The 18118-nt window shown below is 36.5% G+C and overlaps 1 protein-coding gene across 1 annotated transcript in view; it reads left to right on the plus strand.

The window, feature by feature from the left end:
• The window catches only part of ASIC5 (acid sensing ion channel subunit family member 5), a 30488-nt gene extending 20560 nt beyond the window's left edge, over nt 1–9928 (plus strand). The window contains exons 7-10 of the mRNA XM_028104307.1: nt 563–619; nt 2839–3007; nt 8139–8230; nt 9738–9928. Coding sequence (XP_027960108.1) covers nt 563–619; nt 2839–3007; nt 8139–8230; nt 9738–9928 — 509 coding nt within the window. The remainder of the gene's footprint in view (nt 1–562; nt 620–2838; nt 3008–8138; nt 8231–9737) is intronic.
• The last annotated feature ends 8190 nt before the right edge of the window (nt 9929–18118 follow it).

Raw genomic sequence — 18118 nt, forward strand, 5'->3', positions numbered from 1 at the left:
TATGGTAACTAAATGGAATTTAAATAAAAATTAAAAAAAAAAGAAAGTACACGGTATGTTGTGCGTCCTTCAACTAATACCATAAAAAATAAAAATCAATCAATCCATAGATATAGGGAGCAGGACAGATGGTGAACCAAGCCCTATTCCCTTGCAGGGGCTTGGACAAGCCACTTTCTGAACCTTAGTTTCTTTATTTGTAAAATGATGACTCGCACATCACAGGATTAGTGTAGGAACAAATGAGATGGTAAATGTGAGAACAATTTTAAATTTCAAAGCTACATTTTTAAATTAGTATCTCCACTTAAAGGATTTTAGCATGATATAGACCAAGGAAAAGAAACATGGAAATAAACAAAAACATTACTATTTTCCCTCCCAATGTATATTTTCTTTAGATATTAACATGTTTGCATAGTTTTTGTTTTGTTTTGTTTTGAAAAAGAATGGATAGATGGATGAATGGATGGGTGGATGGATGGATGAAAGGTATTTTTGTCATTATATCACTTATTTCACAAAATGTAAAGTCTCTATGTTTACATTTATTATTTTTAAGGAAATGGGATAGAATGTGACCTACAAAAGTTTTACAACTGTGTTTCTCCTACACTTGGTAAGTGGTTTAATTTACTTCTTTAGTCTCAGGATTTATGTGAAAATTGCTCAGAGTTATGCAAGACATTATTTTTATTTTTTTAAAGATTTTATTCATTTATTTGACAAAGAGAGAGCAGGAGAGCACAGGCAGGGGAGTGGCAGAGGGAGAAGGAGCAGCAGGTCCCCTGCTGAGCAGGGAGCCTGATGGGGAGCTAGATCCCAGGACCCCGGGATCGTGACCTGAGCCAAAGGCTGACTCTTAACAACTGAGCACCCAGGCGCTCCTCTACAGCACATTAAATCATATTATGGCTAGTCCAGAAATGAAACAGAATAGAGACTGTAAAGAGGGAGTTTTCCAGTGTTCTTAAAATTAAGCACAGTAGCTTTTATAAACATAGACAGTAAAACAAAACAAAGCAAAACAAAACCCTCTGATTTCAAGATAAATCTGGATTGAAAGATTTTCAGTCACAAAGTAACAGCAAGAAAGTTTTGATTTTTATTTCTAGGTTTTATGTTTTTTAAAATTTGATACTTTTGTATAATCAAAATAGCTTTGTTGGATTTTTCTTATTACATAAAGCATGCATGTTGTGACTAGTTCAAACATTGCAGAACAGAGAAGAATCTTATGGAAATCAATAGAAGTTGCATCAGTCTGAGAATTACTTTTATTATTTAGGTGGCCATTCTTTCATTTATTCATTTAATTATACATATATTATATATCAATACATATATAAATGCATATATGAAAATTTTATGCAAATGAGATCAAAATCATACATGCCACCTTTACTGGGGACAATCTCTTCTTAAGCAACATTTTTTTTTGCTTTGTTTTATTGTTTATTGTTTATCTTAACCCATAACCAGTGTTAACACTCTAGTATATTGTACCTTTATTTTTTTTCTACATACGTAGCTTCATATTTCTGATGTTAAATCTTTGGGGTTTTTTTATTAAAATAGAATAATATTATATACCCTCCTATAAAACTTGCTATTATATCCCATTGTGGAAATATCTCCAGTAAACCAGGAATCAAAATTCGGAGTTTCTTTTTCATGGTTGTAAAATATTTCATGGAATGGATATGGGTAGAAGGGATCTCATATATATTTTTAATAGCTTCCAAGCTGAATATGCAGAAGTCGATTAGTGACCAGGGGAGTTAAGAGGTACACTGTAAAATTTCTTATAATTTCCTATATTTGATGGGGGCTGGAGAGAAAGTTTGGGGAAACAAATCATGCATGCAGTTCTTCAGAGAATGTTGTAGGATAATGGGATACACAGACAAGTATGTGTTTGTGAGAGTATATGTGTGTGTGTGAGTGGATGTGTCTGTGTGAGTAGACAGAAAGAGTGGTGGTTTTAACCAATATAAAGAACTAGAAGACATGCGCAGAAGTCATGCCCTGAAGGAGCATCACAGTTAGATTCTGGAAAAAGAAAGTCCGAAGTTTATCATTAATCAGGGGGTCTTGGTGAACAAAGGGTTCACGAGAACAAAGAGTTTCAGTAGCACAGCCACAGGGAAAACAAGAACCGGAATATCTACCAAGAGTGAGGAGCAGTGAGACTGGACACTGGGACGTGGTCCAAAGGAACACTGGAGACAAATATCACCTCCTGCAGGGGAGTTTTTCAGTATACAATTGCAAAGATAGCCTAATAGTTCTGCAGAAGTCTAGAGAAGACAGGACAGAGAACCCCTGTGGCTGATTTAGAAGTCCCTGGGTCCACAGATATTAGAAAATCTCAACACCCGGCCACATATTTCACAGAACTTGCGATAAACCCAAGAGTAAATTTACTTTAAACCTGCGTCATTGGCTTCCAGGATTATGTTTGAAATTTCTTCTCAAAGAGACACAATGTCAGATAAACAACTTTCCATCTTTTTCCTGTCCAAATGAATACTGTTTTATGGAAATAAGCCCAGAGACTTTTCTGGAAAGAATTTCTGATTTCTAACAAAGATCAGAATCCAGTGACTCAATGAATTTAGAAGATAACAACTCCCGTGTTTCATATTCTGTCTCCTTTGCTCTATTTATACTGAAATATAAATAAAATATAAACACCATTTGCTAAGAAAGTAATGATAGAACTCGTTAGCCACTTTTTAGCATTGAAAGTAAAATGATAAAATTTTTAAAAGCTCTGTCCTCCCCACTGTAGAATAGTCCTCTTCTCTGAATATTCTGCCCTGATTTTCATTTCAGACCTCATTGAAGTTAAGGGATTATGTACAATGGGAACACATAATTCTAGCTGCCCTGTTCCGTGTGAAGAAACAGAATACCCTGCTACTATTTCTTATTCTACTTTTCCAAGTCAAAAAGCTTTGAAATATCTTTCGAAGAAATTAAATCAGAGTCAGGAATATATCAGGTAATCCTCTTAGTCTTATAAATTATTTGTAATTAACAGGAATATTTTATTTACTCAAAACTTTTAAAGGCCGAGAAAATTAAATTCTGATCAATCAAAGGAGGCAATGGCTTACATCACTAAATTAACCATGAAAATCTAGAATTTTAAAAGTGGATAAAGCCATGCCTTTCAGCCCTTCAATTTAATTGTGTGAAAAGCAAAATGAGGCCTGCTTGAGTAATTTGCTCATGATCTTACCTTTGTTGACTGACTAGGGCAAATAATACTGCTGACTAACATCAGCTGATTTTTTAAAACAGGAAAACTCCTTACCTGCGTATCACATAGTTTGAGTGTTTTAGTAACTATAAGGTTGATGGAGCACAAATTATTATTCTCATTTTACAGGCAAGGAAACTGACACATACAGCATCTCACGTAACTGTCCTAGGAAGGTGGTCAGTGGCACAGGAAGAACTTAGGCCCAAGACCTATGACTCCAGTCTTCTATGTTTTTCCACAAAAATACATCCTTCCAAGTTTGATTGACCAAAGATTAACTTCGGTCTCTTTTTGCTACACCATGCTGCCTCTTCAAAATTACAAGTCAAACTTCATAGAGAACTCTTTGTTCTAAAATGAGGGTGCAACCTTGACATTTCTTTTTGTTTTTTTGTTTATATTTTTAAGCTGAGTACCTGAAACAGTAATACGGTACATGGGTGTTTGTACTTTAATATAATGAATATGTACTAACTCATTAAAAGCCAGGTATCTGACGTTGAAAGCACATTTTGATTCCACTTTTAGCCTGGTGTTTATTTTCAGGAAATAAATAAAATACTCTCCCCATGGAAATGTCCAGACAATAAAGTGATCTTTACAAGTCAGGAAGAAAAAGTACTTTCATCAAGACAGAGTTGATAGGTATGATTTCAAATACTCGGCAGATACAAAGATGAAAGGCATGAAAATTTGCAATTATCTCTCTGTTAATGCTCTTGTGTCTGGAAGAGTTGTCTCTTTGTATTCCATTTCAATATGGGAAAGTGATTTACTTATGGTATTATTTCTGTTATACTTAAATATGACTGAGAAGTGCAGTTGTGTGCCTTTTGGCTGATCGGATCTCCTGAGTTACATCATTACTTAATATGCTTCGTGATGTAGTGAAATTGTTCAGGATTTAAGTCCAAGAATGTCAGTTTGGGTCAGGAGAGGCACAGTTATAAAATATCCGGATTTTAATAATGGTAAGGAGATCAAGGAAAAATTGAGTGTTTACTGCATTTACAAACCACTACATAAATACTTCCAGTTACTTGAGTATGAGTGCTATATTAAGGGGAATGAATTTGTTTTGCATAAAACAAACAATTTCATACAACTTTTGCTTGAAAAAATGTTAAATTCAAACAGAACAATTTAAAAAGTTCATTTATTTAATGAACTAATGAGACTGGCTAAGATTCAGCCAAAATTTATCCTTATATTTATCTCCATATTGCCTGCCTTAGTCAAGCTAAGCTTCCTATTATCTTTGTAATGGGGGTCAGCAACGGCCTCACATGGCATAGATTCAATGAGACCCAATTACTGGGCAAGTCACCTGCCTGAGAGAAGTTGAGTAAATATCACAGTATTTTTGTAAGGGATGAACTTATCTTCTCTCAAAAATACAGATGAATAATGATTGGAAATGGTTATGAGGTTTGTGCGTGGGAAATTAAACAGTATTATCAGTGTACCTGCATATTAGGAGCACGATGGGGGACAAAAAGATTGCAATGTTACTAAAATTACTGGACTTCCAAGACAACTTTATTATTTCCTTCACTTAGGCAACTCTTTTATTGTTTGTAAATATGACAGTACCCCCTGATTATCTACTTAAACATAGTACGTTCTCCTGTTACCCCGGGTTAAACCAATGGAAATTAAGTAAACATATTAATGATATATTTTGAATTAAGTGTATTTGGGAATATTGATTTCTTAAAACTCTGAACAATTAGGAGAGTGATTTACAACCATGTTCCTAAGATATATTAGAGGACACCATGTATTTCTAGGAAACATTGCTAATAGGATTCATTCTTAATGGCAATTATTGTTGCCATCTGAAAATCATCAGGTGGTTGGTTTCCACCTCAGCTTATAAAACAGGTTAATATTTACCTCTTTGTTCACTGGTTTCATCTTCAATTTGTTCCCTTATTTGTTCATTTTACAAATATGGAATGAGCACCTATTATGTGTCAGGATTTGGGGTGTTCTAGGCATTAAGGATTCCTCAGTGAACAAAAGACAAAAACCCTGATTTGTTCACTTATTTTCATTGGGTTGAAGATGAACAATAAATATATATACAGTCATGTCAGATGGTGCTAAGTGCTGGGTAGAGAAAGGAAGCAGAAAAGGGGCCTGAGGAAGCCAAAGTCAGGGAGGGTTGTTCTCAGTGTTGAGGACTGTGATCAGGTGAGATCTACCTGGGAAGTTGACCGTTGAGTAAAGACCTAAAGCAGTTGTCCTCAAACTTTTTGATCTCCATGTCCCTTTGCATTCTTAAAAGTTACTGAAGAGTCCAATGAGCTTTTCTTTGTGTGAGTTGTATCAATATTTGTCATATTGGAAATTTAAACTATGAAAATGTTATATATTAATTCATTTACAATGACAATAATAAATGTACTAGATGGCAATATAGATAAAAGCTTTTTATAAACTATTTTCGGAAACAAAAAATAATTCAGGAAAAGGAGTGGTATTATTTTAGAATATTGTAAATTTCTTCAGTATCTGGCTTAATAGAGGCTAGCTGGATTCTCACTTTTGCAATTAATCTGTTGGCTTATGTAATTTTGGTTGAAGAATGTAAAGAAAATCTTGGGTCAAACAGATATGCGGTTGGGAAAGAGAGTCATATTTTAATAACCTTTGTAGATATGTGACACTTTTCTTTGATAACACATCAAAACCCAACAAGTGTAGTTTCTTAAATGTTAATTGCAAGTTGTATCTTGCGGTTGCCCCATGGGAAGTGGGATTGTTTCTCCATTCAAAATTTGATTTGGATGTTGGGACCTATGATGCCACAGATGCATCAAGAGGGGTTTGAAAAAAATTCATTGGTCATGTAATGAGACTTTCTGGGAAGGCTCTGGGATCTCCCAAGCAGATCCTCTCTTGGTTTGGAAGAGCAAGGAGAGGCAACTGGTTTTACCTTTCACTGTGGTCATGAAGTAGGAGTTGGATGAGAGATCTCAAGGGTTTACACTTTCACAGGTGCCAAAGGAAAAAGTACATGGGCTTTCTTATCAGCTTATCTCTTATGGGACAAGAAGAGGGAAAGCTGTCATTTGAAACCTGCCATTTGAAAGTAGTGAAATATCAAAACTTATCAATGAAGTTTTCATATTGAAATATATTAGTATCTATTGATCTTGTATTTTCAATGGATCTTTCATCCATGAATGATTTTGAACATTATTTGCTGTCATTAGAAAAATTCCAAGTTGTGAGATCTTCCAAATATCGATCCATTTAATATATAATATATGTTTCATTTTCATATCATTATTTATCAGAAAAGTCTTTTAAAAGTAGGTATTGTCAAGCTCATTATAACAGACACAAATTTTCCAAAATTATTACTATTAGCATAAAAGCTAAGCTTGAAATTTATTAACTACAAATCTTATCAGTTATTTCTCTTGAAGTAACAAGCCATTTTCTTCATTTTTATGACAATGTCTGCCAAATATCATAGTCTGAACAACCGTAGTTTGCCAGTCATTCTTTCAAGTAAAAATGATGTTCCATGTAAATGTGGCTACTGTAGCTTTCTTGAGATAACAATCACAGTGAAAATGTCAAATAGTATGTTCATATATTATGAAAATAATTTTGACTTTGTGAACCCTCCAAAAAGATATTGGGGGCCCCCAAACATCTGTGACCGCACTTTGAAAACCGCTGATCTAAAAGAGATATAAGAACTAGACTCAATAATAAATGGTGGAAGAAAATTCCAGAAGGAGGGGAAATCAAATGCAGAGGGAGATCCCAAGGCAAGAGCATACCTCATGTACGGAGAGAACAGAATGGAGGTTGGTGTGGCAGGAAGCAGTGTAAGCAATGGCTAAGGATGGTAGGGAATGAGTTGAGAAATTTCAAAGTGAGGAAGTAGGTGGCAGAGACAGGGTCATGGAGTTTTACTTAGAGTATACTAAGACATATCTGGGGAGTTTTGAGCAAAAGAGTGATATGATTTGCAAGTTGCAGAAATATTATTTTGGTTATTGTGTGATGAAAAGAGGATATGTGCGTATTTCAGTGAAATACATTAAAATTGAAAGTGGAAAGACCAATCAGAAAGCTATTGAAAAAATCCAGGTGAAATGATGAGAGCTTAGGCAAAGGTGGTAGCAGTGAATGGGGTGAGAGGTGGTTGGATTCTGTATTTATTTTGAAGGTAAAACAAATATTTACACATGGATTTGGCTGTGCAGTGTTATTGCAATATAAATGAGGAAATATCAAGAGCTTGGCTTGGAATATGTTCAATTTGAAATACCTATTGAATATTCAACTGAAAATACCATGAGGCAGTTGGATTTTTATTGAGGTTCAAAGTAAGATCTGAGCTGGAGACAGAGAGTGTTTGAGAGTATCCAAGACTATATGAAGAGTTATTTTTTTTTAAGATTTTATTTACTTATTTGACAGAGACACAGTGAGAGAGGGAACAGAAGCAGGGGGAGTGGGAGAGGGAGAAGGAGGCTTCCTGCTGAGCAGGGAGCCCGAGATGTGGGACTTGATCCCAGGACCTTGGGGTCATGAACCGAGCCGAGGGCAGACGCTTAAAGACCGAGGCATCCAGGTGCCCATACTTGAAGAGTTGTTTTAAAATAGTTTTTATTCGCTCTGGTCTCATATAAAGATTTCTAGAAGACACTAAGAAAGCAGAATCTCTGCCTTAATATATTAAGGATATAAAGTAAATGACTGCCATTTATTGTGATCACAATAGCTTTACAGTGTCAACATTACATGAATCTGAATTAAAAAATGAGTATTACTTTCATCAAAGAAGAGTAAAAGTAGTGCTGACAATCTTGAGCTAGATTAATTTTATTTTTATCCCCAGGGAGAATCTCGTGAACATTGAAATAAACTATAGTGACTTAAACTATAAGATAACTCAGCAGCAAAAAGCAGTGAGTGTGTCTGAATTACTTGGTAAGTGTTCTTTAGCTGTTCCTCAATTTTTAAGACATTTTTTCTTTTTTTTTCCATTTGTACTTAAGATTTTAGCTTATCAATGGAGGAAAAGAGATAGTGGTTGTCTTTCGTCTGTCATTTAAATCTGACACTTTCCCACTTTCTAGACACAACTCCAGCAAACCTCACAACAACTTTCACAAAGAAAAGGCTGACATTCGTATTTATACCCAGCATCTTACTTTCCCTTCAGACACCACCCCTTTCTCCAGCAAATGACTACTGTAGAGTGTTTCAGCAATCCTAGCTCTGAGTAGACTATCAGACATCTCAGACCTCCACGCAGAACTCCACCCAGACTGCATTGAAAAGAAGAGGTGGACCAAGCAAAATTGAACCTTTAAGTTACAACCATTGTCTGTTCACGTCCTTAACAAACTTAACGGCCGATTTCCTAGATCTCATTGACTATTTAGAGGAAGTCATGTGGGAGACACTTGAGAGTGTCAGATTCAGGCAAAATGACAGCCAGTCACACCCTGGCAGCTGAGCCCCTGAATGAGGAGGGAATATACAAATCCGTCAAAGCTCTAGGGGCAACCCATACTTCATTACCACACTTTACAAAAATAGCATGATCCTGAGAATGGCCCAGGGCAATGAGAAAAAGATTAATAATGTACTCTAATTTGGCTCGAGTTGCCAAATTCATAGAGACAAAAAGTTGGATGGTGGTTTCAAAAGCCTAGGAGGCATGAGGGATTGGGGGGATTTTTTTTTTTTAATGGGTACAGAGTTTCAGTTGGGGAAGATGAAAAAGGTCTGGAGATGGATGGTGGTGATGGTTGCACAACAGTGTGGATGTACATAATGCCACAGAACCATACCCTTAAAATCTATTAAAATGGCAAATTTTATGTTACATTTTACCAAAAGAAAGCAGAAACAATAAAGACAAATACAGATTTTAAAAGTTTCTTAAACACAGGGAAATATTGTGTTAACATATTTTTTTGTTGGATGAAATATTACAAATGCTTAAAAAGACAGTGTTCCAAATTGCTTGGAAATTTGTTTCTGGAAAACATCATCACTCAATAAAGCCATCTAAATGTTACATTTCCGTTCTTCATTCAACACAGGGAAATGAATTTGTAATTGTCTACGATGTTTTATTAATTTGCCTCGATTTAATAGCTTCCTAAATCTTTGAGGCATAGTTTTGGAAACAGATTTTATAATTGCTTTCTCTCTCTCTCCTCTCTCTCTCTGTCTCTCAAGGCATCAGTTGGTGCCTTTTCTATAACTTTCTCCTTTTTGAGATGATTTATATAAATATTATTTTAAGATATTATTAATTGCTGTTACTTTATTTATACCAAACTTAAAATGATACAATTAACTCATCTTCTTATATCGGTTCTGATTAACTTATTAGCCTCAAATAATTTAAATTCTAGTAATGTTTAATTTGCTTTTTATAAAAAATGTGATTTATTCATTGTCATTATTGGCTTTATTACAGCAGATGTTGGCGGACAACTGGGCCTATTTTGTGGGGCCAGTATGATTACAATTATAGAAATTATTGAATATATATTCACCAATTTCTACTGGATATGCATTTTGTTCTTGCTGAAGATACCGGAAATGACGCAGGGGGCTCGTCCACCTCAGCCTCATCTGGGGAAGAAAAATCGCATAGAAGAATGCTAATGTTCCTGTAGGACAAAAACTTTTGCTCTTCTCTTCATAACGCATTCAAATTTATTCATGGCTAATTCATTGTTATGTAACTTCATCTTATAGTTTGGGGATTCAGTAAAAGTCATTGTAGGTATCTATCTCTTTATACATATCTTTATGTCTGCCTGTATTTATGCATAAATATTAATTTATATATAAAGAAAAACAAGTACTGTTTTATTTTTTTCACCATTGAATTCCCAGCACCTACGACAGTAGAGATTGTGTATTAAGCATTTCATAAATATTTTTTATAATGAAGGAGTGTTTGTGTAATGCAAAAAGACATTCTTTATGACTGGATATGCAAGTTGGACCTGGTGAAGGAACTGTATTTGAGGAGACAAGATACTTTTTTATTGAGAAAATAATAAGTAATTTGTGCTTTACAAAATTTCAGAGAATTTTTATTTTCACTAATATTCAACATTATTTTGTCTGGAGACTTCTACTGTATAACTTTTGGAGGAGCAGGAGTCTCTATTTCCTATTCAGGTGAATACCTAAAATAAATCTATTTAAAAATAAAGTTAAATTTATTGTATACCGGGAGTACATAGAGTTTTGTCAGTTTCTCCAAGTATCTCCATGTACTTATTTAAGTGCCCTGGAAATGAGGCCAGTGCAATCAGACAGGACCTAAGCAAATGAGAAATACGTATATCTCATCACCTGGAAATCCCAATCATGGTAAATACTTCAAAAAAATTCTCCCACAGACACGTGACAGGCTAGGAGTTTCCTTATCTACATAGCTGTCAGGCGGGAGACCTATGTCAGTGGTGTGGGGACATGCTATGAAAGACAAAGCAGCAGAGAGACACTTTGGAGTAAACGCGATCACGCCCAAAACTGATCTGTTGATAAATCTTAAAAATAAAATGTTAGGTAGAAAAAAGCTTAAAAGGCTCCTGGGTGGCTCAGTCAGTTAAATGTCTGCCTTCAGCTCAGGTCATGATCTCGGGGTCTTGACGGAGCCCCATGTTGGGCTCCCTGCTCAGCGGAGAGTCTGCTTCTCCCTCTCCCTCTGCCCCTCTCCTCTGCCCATGCTCTCGCTCGTGCTCTCTCTCTCTCTCTCTCAAATGAATAAATAAAAAATCTTACAAAAAGAAAGAATAAAATTCCTTAAAAAAAAGAAAGGAAGGGTGCCTGGGTGGCTCAGTTGGTTAAGCGAATGCCTTCGGCTAAGGTCATGATCCTGGAGTCCCAGGATCGAGTCCCACATCGGGCTCCCTGCTCAGCAGGGAGTCTGCTTCTCCCTCTGACCTTCTTCCCTCTCGCGCTCTCTCTCTACCATTCTCGCTCTCAATAAATAAATAAAAAAAAAGAAAAGAAAAAAGCTTTATTAAAAACATAAAACACTCCCAAAGGCTATCATGGGAGAGTTTACGTAAATTGAATACGCATGTACACAGAATAAGTATATATGTCTTAAGAGAACACGTATTTAAAAAGTAAACAAAAATATAATATAAAATATTTACATAAAAAGCACATTAGAAAGATTGCCTGTGGTGGAAAGGGGAATGAGAAGTGGGGAAACAGAACAAAATGAAATAAACAAGGTGAATAAATAAACAGGAAATACAAGAATGATGACAGTGCAATGTGAAAATTCACTCATTTCTCTGTCCTGTGGACCAAAAAATAGAATAAAATATTTGGCTGCAAAGCCATAGTTTTTTTTATTTGTTTGTTTTTGTTTTGACACTTGTGAAAAATCATTTGTTGCGCTAATAGTATGACTGAGTCTCAGGCTTAGTGCAAGGCAGCTTCTCCCTTCTTATATTACAATTCTTTTCCCTTCTACTTATCCAAATTTGTTAAGCTAAACCAAGGAGATACTATTCTTACTCTTTTTTTTAACATATTGAAAAAAATATTTAAACGATTTGTATTGTGAGTGATTCATGGAAGAAGGACTCCGCAAATATTGTATGCCTAATATAAATGAGAAAGTAGCAGAATATAATCAGGATGACTCCTCTATTTTTTGGACTTGATGAATCTTGAATTATAAGAAATTCTAAGTATTTCACATGACTTTCACTAACTTATCTTCTGATATTCCTATGCTTTAAAAATTACAAATAGAGGGGCACCTGGGTGGCTCAGTCGGTTAAGCATCTACCTTCGGCTCAAGTCATGATCCTGGGATCCTGGGATTGAGCACCACATCGGGCTCCCTGCTCAGCGGTGATCCTGCTTTTCCCTCTGCTGCTCCCCAACCCCCCGCCCCGCTTGTGCTCTCTCACTCTCACTCTTTCTCAAATAAATGAATAAAATCTTTTTAAAAAATTACAAATATATATTGTTTGAAAAAATTAAATAAAGATTGTTGTAATGAAAGAAGTAACTGATTAAGAATGGAGATTCTTAGAACATAAGCTTTACTTCTCTTAATTCAGACCCAAGATCTTAGACTCTAGACCCTAGACCCTGGAACAATAATGCCAGTCAAGAGAATTGGACAATGCAGAGCAATATAAGGAGTAGCTTTTGGATCCCTGAATCAATAGATCAGAATTACTTTGGGGAAACAATAGGTATTATGGATTTCATGAGATTCTGATGCTCAATGGTTGTCACCGTACCCTTGGTTTAAAGTAGCAAAAACTCTAAAACAGATTTACCAGAAACCAATCTTTTTTTTTTAAGATTTTATTTATTTTTTTGACAGAGAGAGAGAGAGAGACAGCAAGAGAGGGAACACAAACAGGGGGATTGGGAGAAGGAGAAGCAAGCTCCCCGCTGAGCAGATTTATGAAGATGATTGTCCCCCTGACAGAAGTCTAGCATTGCATCTTAGCATGGAATTTTAGGCCTGTAAGTCATTAAATGCAGCAACTACAGATGATCCTTAGAGGAGTCAATGATTGATCTGTTACCAGGCTTTGGTGGAGACAGATCCTGCCACTGAGACATCAAATAATTCTAAACCCCAATACAGTTGCAATGTCAGAGACACCTTCCAATAAAGACAGAACAATGCAGAAGGACTCACTGATAAGATGGAAATGGTACTTACAGAAGCATGTTTCACGGTCACTGTGAAGGAAGGGAAGGGTGGGAGTATACTGCATCCAAGAACAGGTGTAGCTGTGCAGTTAGGGCCAATGACAAAAGCCCCCAAATGGTGAGCTCCTATTGCTGAATGGCACAGACACCGTCATTTCCCTTCTGTTTTAGCAAAGCAAGCTGCCTGATATGCTGATGGAAAATTCTTCACTGACAGATGTAAGTCAGTTTGGAAATCAACCCCCATTCACCCTATGAGCGGTAAATCTTTGGTTAAGGAAGGCAGAGTAGGTCCACACGATGAATGTAAAAGAACGTAAAAGAAAGCATTATATTTGGGAATACTGAAGCTTGGGACTCCCACCCCCAGAATAACATTTAGATATTTATAGACTAACAGATTGATCTAATAGCCTTGCTCTATGGCCAATCAAATAAGCCCTCAAAAATTGGATAATTAGGAATAGCTCTCGGCAGGGAATGCAATTTTAGAAATCTCTCTAAGAATTCTGAAGAAAAATCTAAATGGGTTATGTAGATGTCCATCTGAAAAGCCTAGCAGTTGACTCAAAAGGAGTCTGGAATGCAAAGACTGAGGCTTATTCTGGCCCCTGGAGCTAGCTACTTGGTATATGAAATATAATAACACAGAGGTGTTCAAACTATGCAGTGATGGGTAGAAAAGTGACCTATTCTCTTCTCCTGTGGTAAAACACTTCCCAGTATGCCAAGGGGAAAGAAACTGCCTTACGGGGCTTTGGGTAAGATAATGACAATGGCTGGCAGGTAGGTTACCAGTAACCCCACGTGGAACTCTTACCAGTAATGCCAGGGGACTTCAAATGGGTTCTGACTGGAATAGGCATGGGCCTATTCCACTACTTTGGGCTTTATTACCCTTTGACTGAAGCCAATCCCCTCAAGGGTTTGGAACAAGAGATTGTGTTTCTGTTTGAGTCTACCAAAGTTCAAAGTGACACATCACTGCTGTTAATGTACCAAGACGAGGTGAGGTGAGAAACTTAACATCACATGCACTCAGGATATCTCCTGAATAAATTTATTTATTTGAGAGCAAGAGAACCAGTGGTGAGGAGCGGTAGGGTGAGAGGGAGAAGCAGACTCCCTGCTGAGCAGGGAGCCCGATGCGGGACTTGATCCCAGGACCCCGGGATCGTGACCCGAGCTAAAGGCCAATGCTTAACCAATTGAGCCACCCAGGTGCCCCTGAAAATATAACTATTCCTAAGGGGACAAATGGACTGGTTCCACATTGTGGGCTCACCTGGGACTAATTGGAAGTGCTGGTCCATTGCCTGTAGTCGCAATACAGTCCCATGAGCTTTACCTTTCAATGGTACATTTTCTTGGAAATGGACAAATGGGAACACTCTAGGAAGGCTATTTCTGCCTGTGAGGGGATGGTATGGCTGAATCTGAAACTCTCACCTAGAGAGGCCACGTCTGCTTTAAGAAAGGTAAAAAAAGAAAGTGGACAGGCAGAAACGGTGGAAGATGGAAAGGCAGCACATGAAGGACAAATAACACTGGGAAAGAATTCTACCATTCTGTTCCTGAGAAGGCGCCTCAGAACAAGAGTCCTGATACTCTTAATTCTCTCGGGTATGGTGGTAGGTCATGATCCATGCTCATTTGCTTTTCCTCTGAGATAGAAAAGTGACCTGAGGCCAACTTATAAAGTTGACCCAATAATGCCATTTGGGGTATTTGAAGAAAAGCTATAAATCCGCATCCTTTGGTGACCTGCCTGAAAAATAAACAAGTTGGAATCATCTCTTAGGTTTTGTTTTTCAGGTTATGTTTATCCTATTCATACTTTTGTATAGCCATAAATCACTGATGATTCACCCACAGAGTCTTCAGAAAGGACGGTACCTACAAGCTGAATATTTTGAACTCCCATTCTCTAGGGGGCCCTGTTCACCAAGGTGCATAAAACACAATCAGAAAGTGGCAATAGCCCTTGTGGGGCTTAGCCAACATTGTCTCACCACCCTAAGAGGGACTAGGTGCCTGAGAAACAGGATTTGGTGTGTTAATACATGGTTAAGCTTCAGAATACTTACTGAAAAAAAAATTTTCAGAGGAGGTGAAGAGAAATAACTATTCGCATTGTTGGAGATATCAAAACAGAGATGAATCCTATGATTCAGATTGGTAAAACTTGGATAAACAGAGAGAAGGCAAGGCCTTCAGCGCAGAAGCTTGGAAAAGAATCTTACAGCTGCAGATTTGTATAGTGTGTTTGCCAAACGTCAAGGAGATTAGTTTAGAGAGAGTGGAAGGCGAGTCATGGTGAACTGGAAATCCCTTTGAGTAAAAGGAGTGGTCAGATTATAGGAACCCTTGAATTCTTATGTAAGGTCATTGATCTTCATCCTGTAACAAATTGATAAAGAGCCACTATAGTTTCTCAAATGGAGTGGTTAGATTGTGGTTGGAGACAGAATGGAAAAATAGGCTGTATGGTACAATTATGAGCACAGAGTATGGGAATCTCCATGTACAGTCAATAGTAATGTTGACAGAAATAATTCTGGAGATCAACATGCAAGTACTTAGGCAGATTAAATATATACATAATTAGGATCCAGCAATTTTACTCTTGGGGACATAAATACATATTATATATAATCTATATTTGATACTGTGTAGTATATTATGTATTTGTTTTATGTATATATCATATATATCATAAATATCATAAATAAAATATAGGTCTTTTAAAAAATATATAGGTCTTTAATAAGCTTGTATGTTGGGGTTTGTCCCTTTGGAACACTGAGAGTCCAGCTGCCATGTGTAGGCCACAGGAAGAGAAAAAGGTCATAGAGGAGTACTGAGGTACCTAATAAGTGGATAAACTCTTCTTAGACAGTGGCCAGCTAAATAGAGCTGAATGAGTGACCCTAGCTAAAGCCACATGGAGCAGAAGCACAAAGATGAATATGTTGTTTTAAGCCCGAAGTTTAAATAAAGAGGATTAAAGTACTGTAGAAATATGTGAATAATCAGAAAACAAGGGAGATGTAAAAGAAAGAAAGAAAGAAAGAGACAAAGGAAGGAAGGAAGGAAGGAAGGAATGAACGAACGAACGAAAGAACGAAAGAAGGAAGCTAGGTAGCTACCTCTACTACATGGGAACTGCATAATTCTTATCTGGTGCAGATAAAAGCTATCTACAGCAGGGACACCTGGGCAGCTCAGTTGGTTAAGCGTCTGCCTGCAGCTCAGGCCCTGATCTCAGGGTCCTGGGATCAAGTCCCACATCAGGCTCCCTACTCAGCAGGGAGCCTGCTTCTCCCTCTGCCGCCACTCTCCCTACTTATGCTCTCTCCCTCTCTCTCTCTGACAAATAAACAAATAAAATCTTCAGAAAAAAAAGCTGTCCACAGCCCTCATTTTTTAAACACGATTTGGAGAAGGAAAGGACACGCAGTTGCATGCTGCACAGTGGGACGCATAGTCTCATAAATGTGATGCAGAAAACTGTAGGAGAAATCCATCCCTGTGATCTGGGCATGCTGGAAACAAAAAAACTGAATATAAAATAGTTCTACTACACAGAAGATGACTCTCCACATGGTTAGAGATTGTCAGAAGATCTAAATGGAAAGGAAGAAAAACAGAGAAGAAAAATAAATAAATAAAAGACAAGGAAGAGCTATCCAACTCAGGATACTAGGCTAATAGTTAATGCTCAACCACAAATAAATATTTTGAAAGAAATAGAAATAAAAATTAGGAAAAAATGTGTATATTAGCAGAGTATTAATATCTCTATTACATAGTATGTTCTTTGTTTTTAAAGATTTTTTTTTATTCATTTGAGACAGAGAGATACAGAGAGAGAGAGAGAGAGAGAGCACAAGCAGGGGGAGGTGCAGAGGGAGAGGGAGAAGCAGTGTATCCGCTGAGCAGGGAATCTGATGTGGGACTCGATCCCAGGACCCTGGGATCATGACCTGAGCCGAAGGCAGAGGCCTAACCATCTGAGCCACCCAGATGCCCCTACATAGTATGTTCTAAGAGTTTATAAAAACAAACATCTCACCCATGAAGAGGCTAAAGAATGCAAATATGTCATACCCCCAAGAAGGAATAAGAATGATCCAGAAATACATGAAATGTACTCAACCTCACTAATCATCACAAAAACACCAACAACAAATGAGGGCCTCAGAGATTTAATAAATATAAAAACACAACACTACCTGCTGTTACCAACAGTACAGGAAAATGGACCTATTCTTAAACTACTAATTTGTCTCACTGTGAGCGTAACTTGGAAATACACTGAAAGGTATTAAACATTATCAAGAAATTTCTCTTCTTGAAATTTATTATCTGAAACTAAGAAGAAATAGGCACAAAAATTTATGATTAATGAGGTTCATGGCAGCATTATTTGTAATGGTTAAAAATGGAAACAAATGTAATTTTAAAAATGTGTTAAATTAAATGAATGATTATCCAGAGATACTTTGGGTTGATATGGGAAAATTCTCACAAATGGTATGTATAATATTATTTGAATTTTACAAAAGAATATATGAAATTTGATTATATATGAGGCTTAATTAGAAGATAAATTAGCATATTTGTCAAAGCATATAAAATATGGAGAATAGAAAACAGGGACTGAATGGTAATTTTGGCATACAAGCTAGAGAAAACTCCAAAACAAATATACAGTATGTTATATATTGATTAAATATAAGAAAAACGATTATCAAATTAATCAACATAGCAAAAGTATTATCACCTTAATTACCTAATTAAAAGATTAATCAACTATGGCCAAGTAGATTTTTATCTCAGGAAGGCAAGGATAGTTTAATATTTAGTAATTCATTGATATGGTATGTATTTCAAAGCATATAGAACACCTGATTATCCTAATCAATGCTAAACACATTATTTGATAAATTTCAACATCTATGCCTGGAAATAAAAAAGGCTTAAAAGAACTAGAAAAGAAATTTTCTTAACATGGTAGAAAAAAAACAAACGAGCTTCTGGCCAATATTACACTCAGTGCTGAAAGTCCAGAAGCTTTGCCATTAAAATTGGTACATAACAGAGAAGCACATTAATGTTTCACCATGTGTGGGAAGTCCT

Source organism: Eumetopias jubatus, unplaced genomic scaffold (genome assembly GCF_037043125.1).
Source record: "Eumetopias jubatus isolate StellerSeaLion01/CBP00866 unplaced genomic scaffold, mEumJub1_p1.0 scaffold_2, whole genome shotgun sequence".
In the NCBI taxonomy this organism is placed as follows: Eukaryota; Metazoa; Chordata; class Mammalia; order Carnivora; family Otariidae; genus Eumetopias; species Eumetopias jubatus.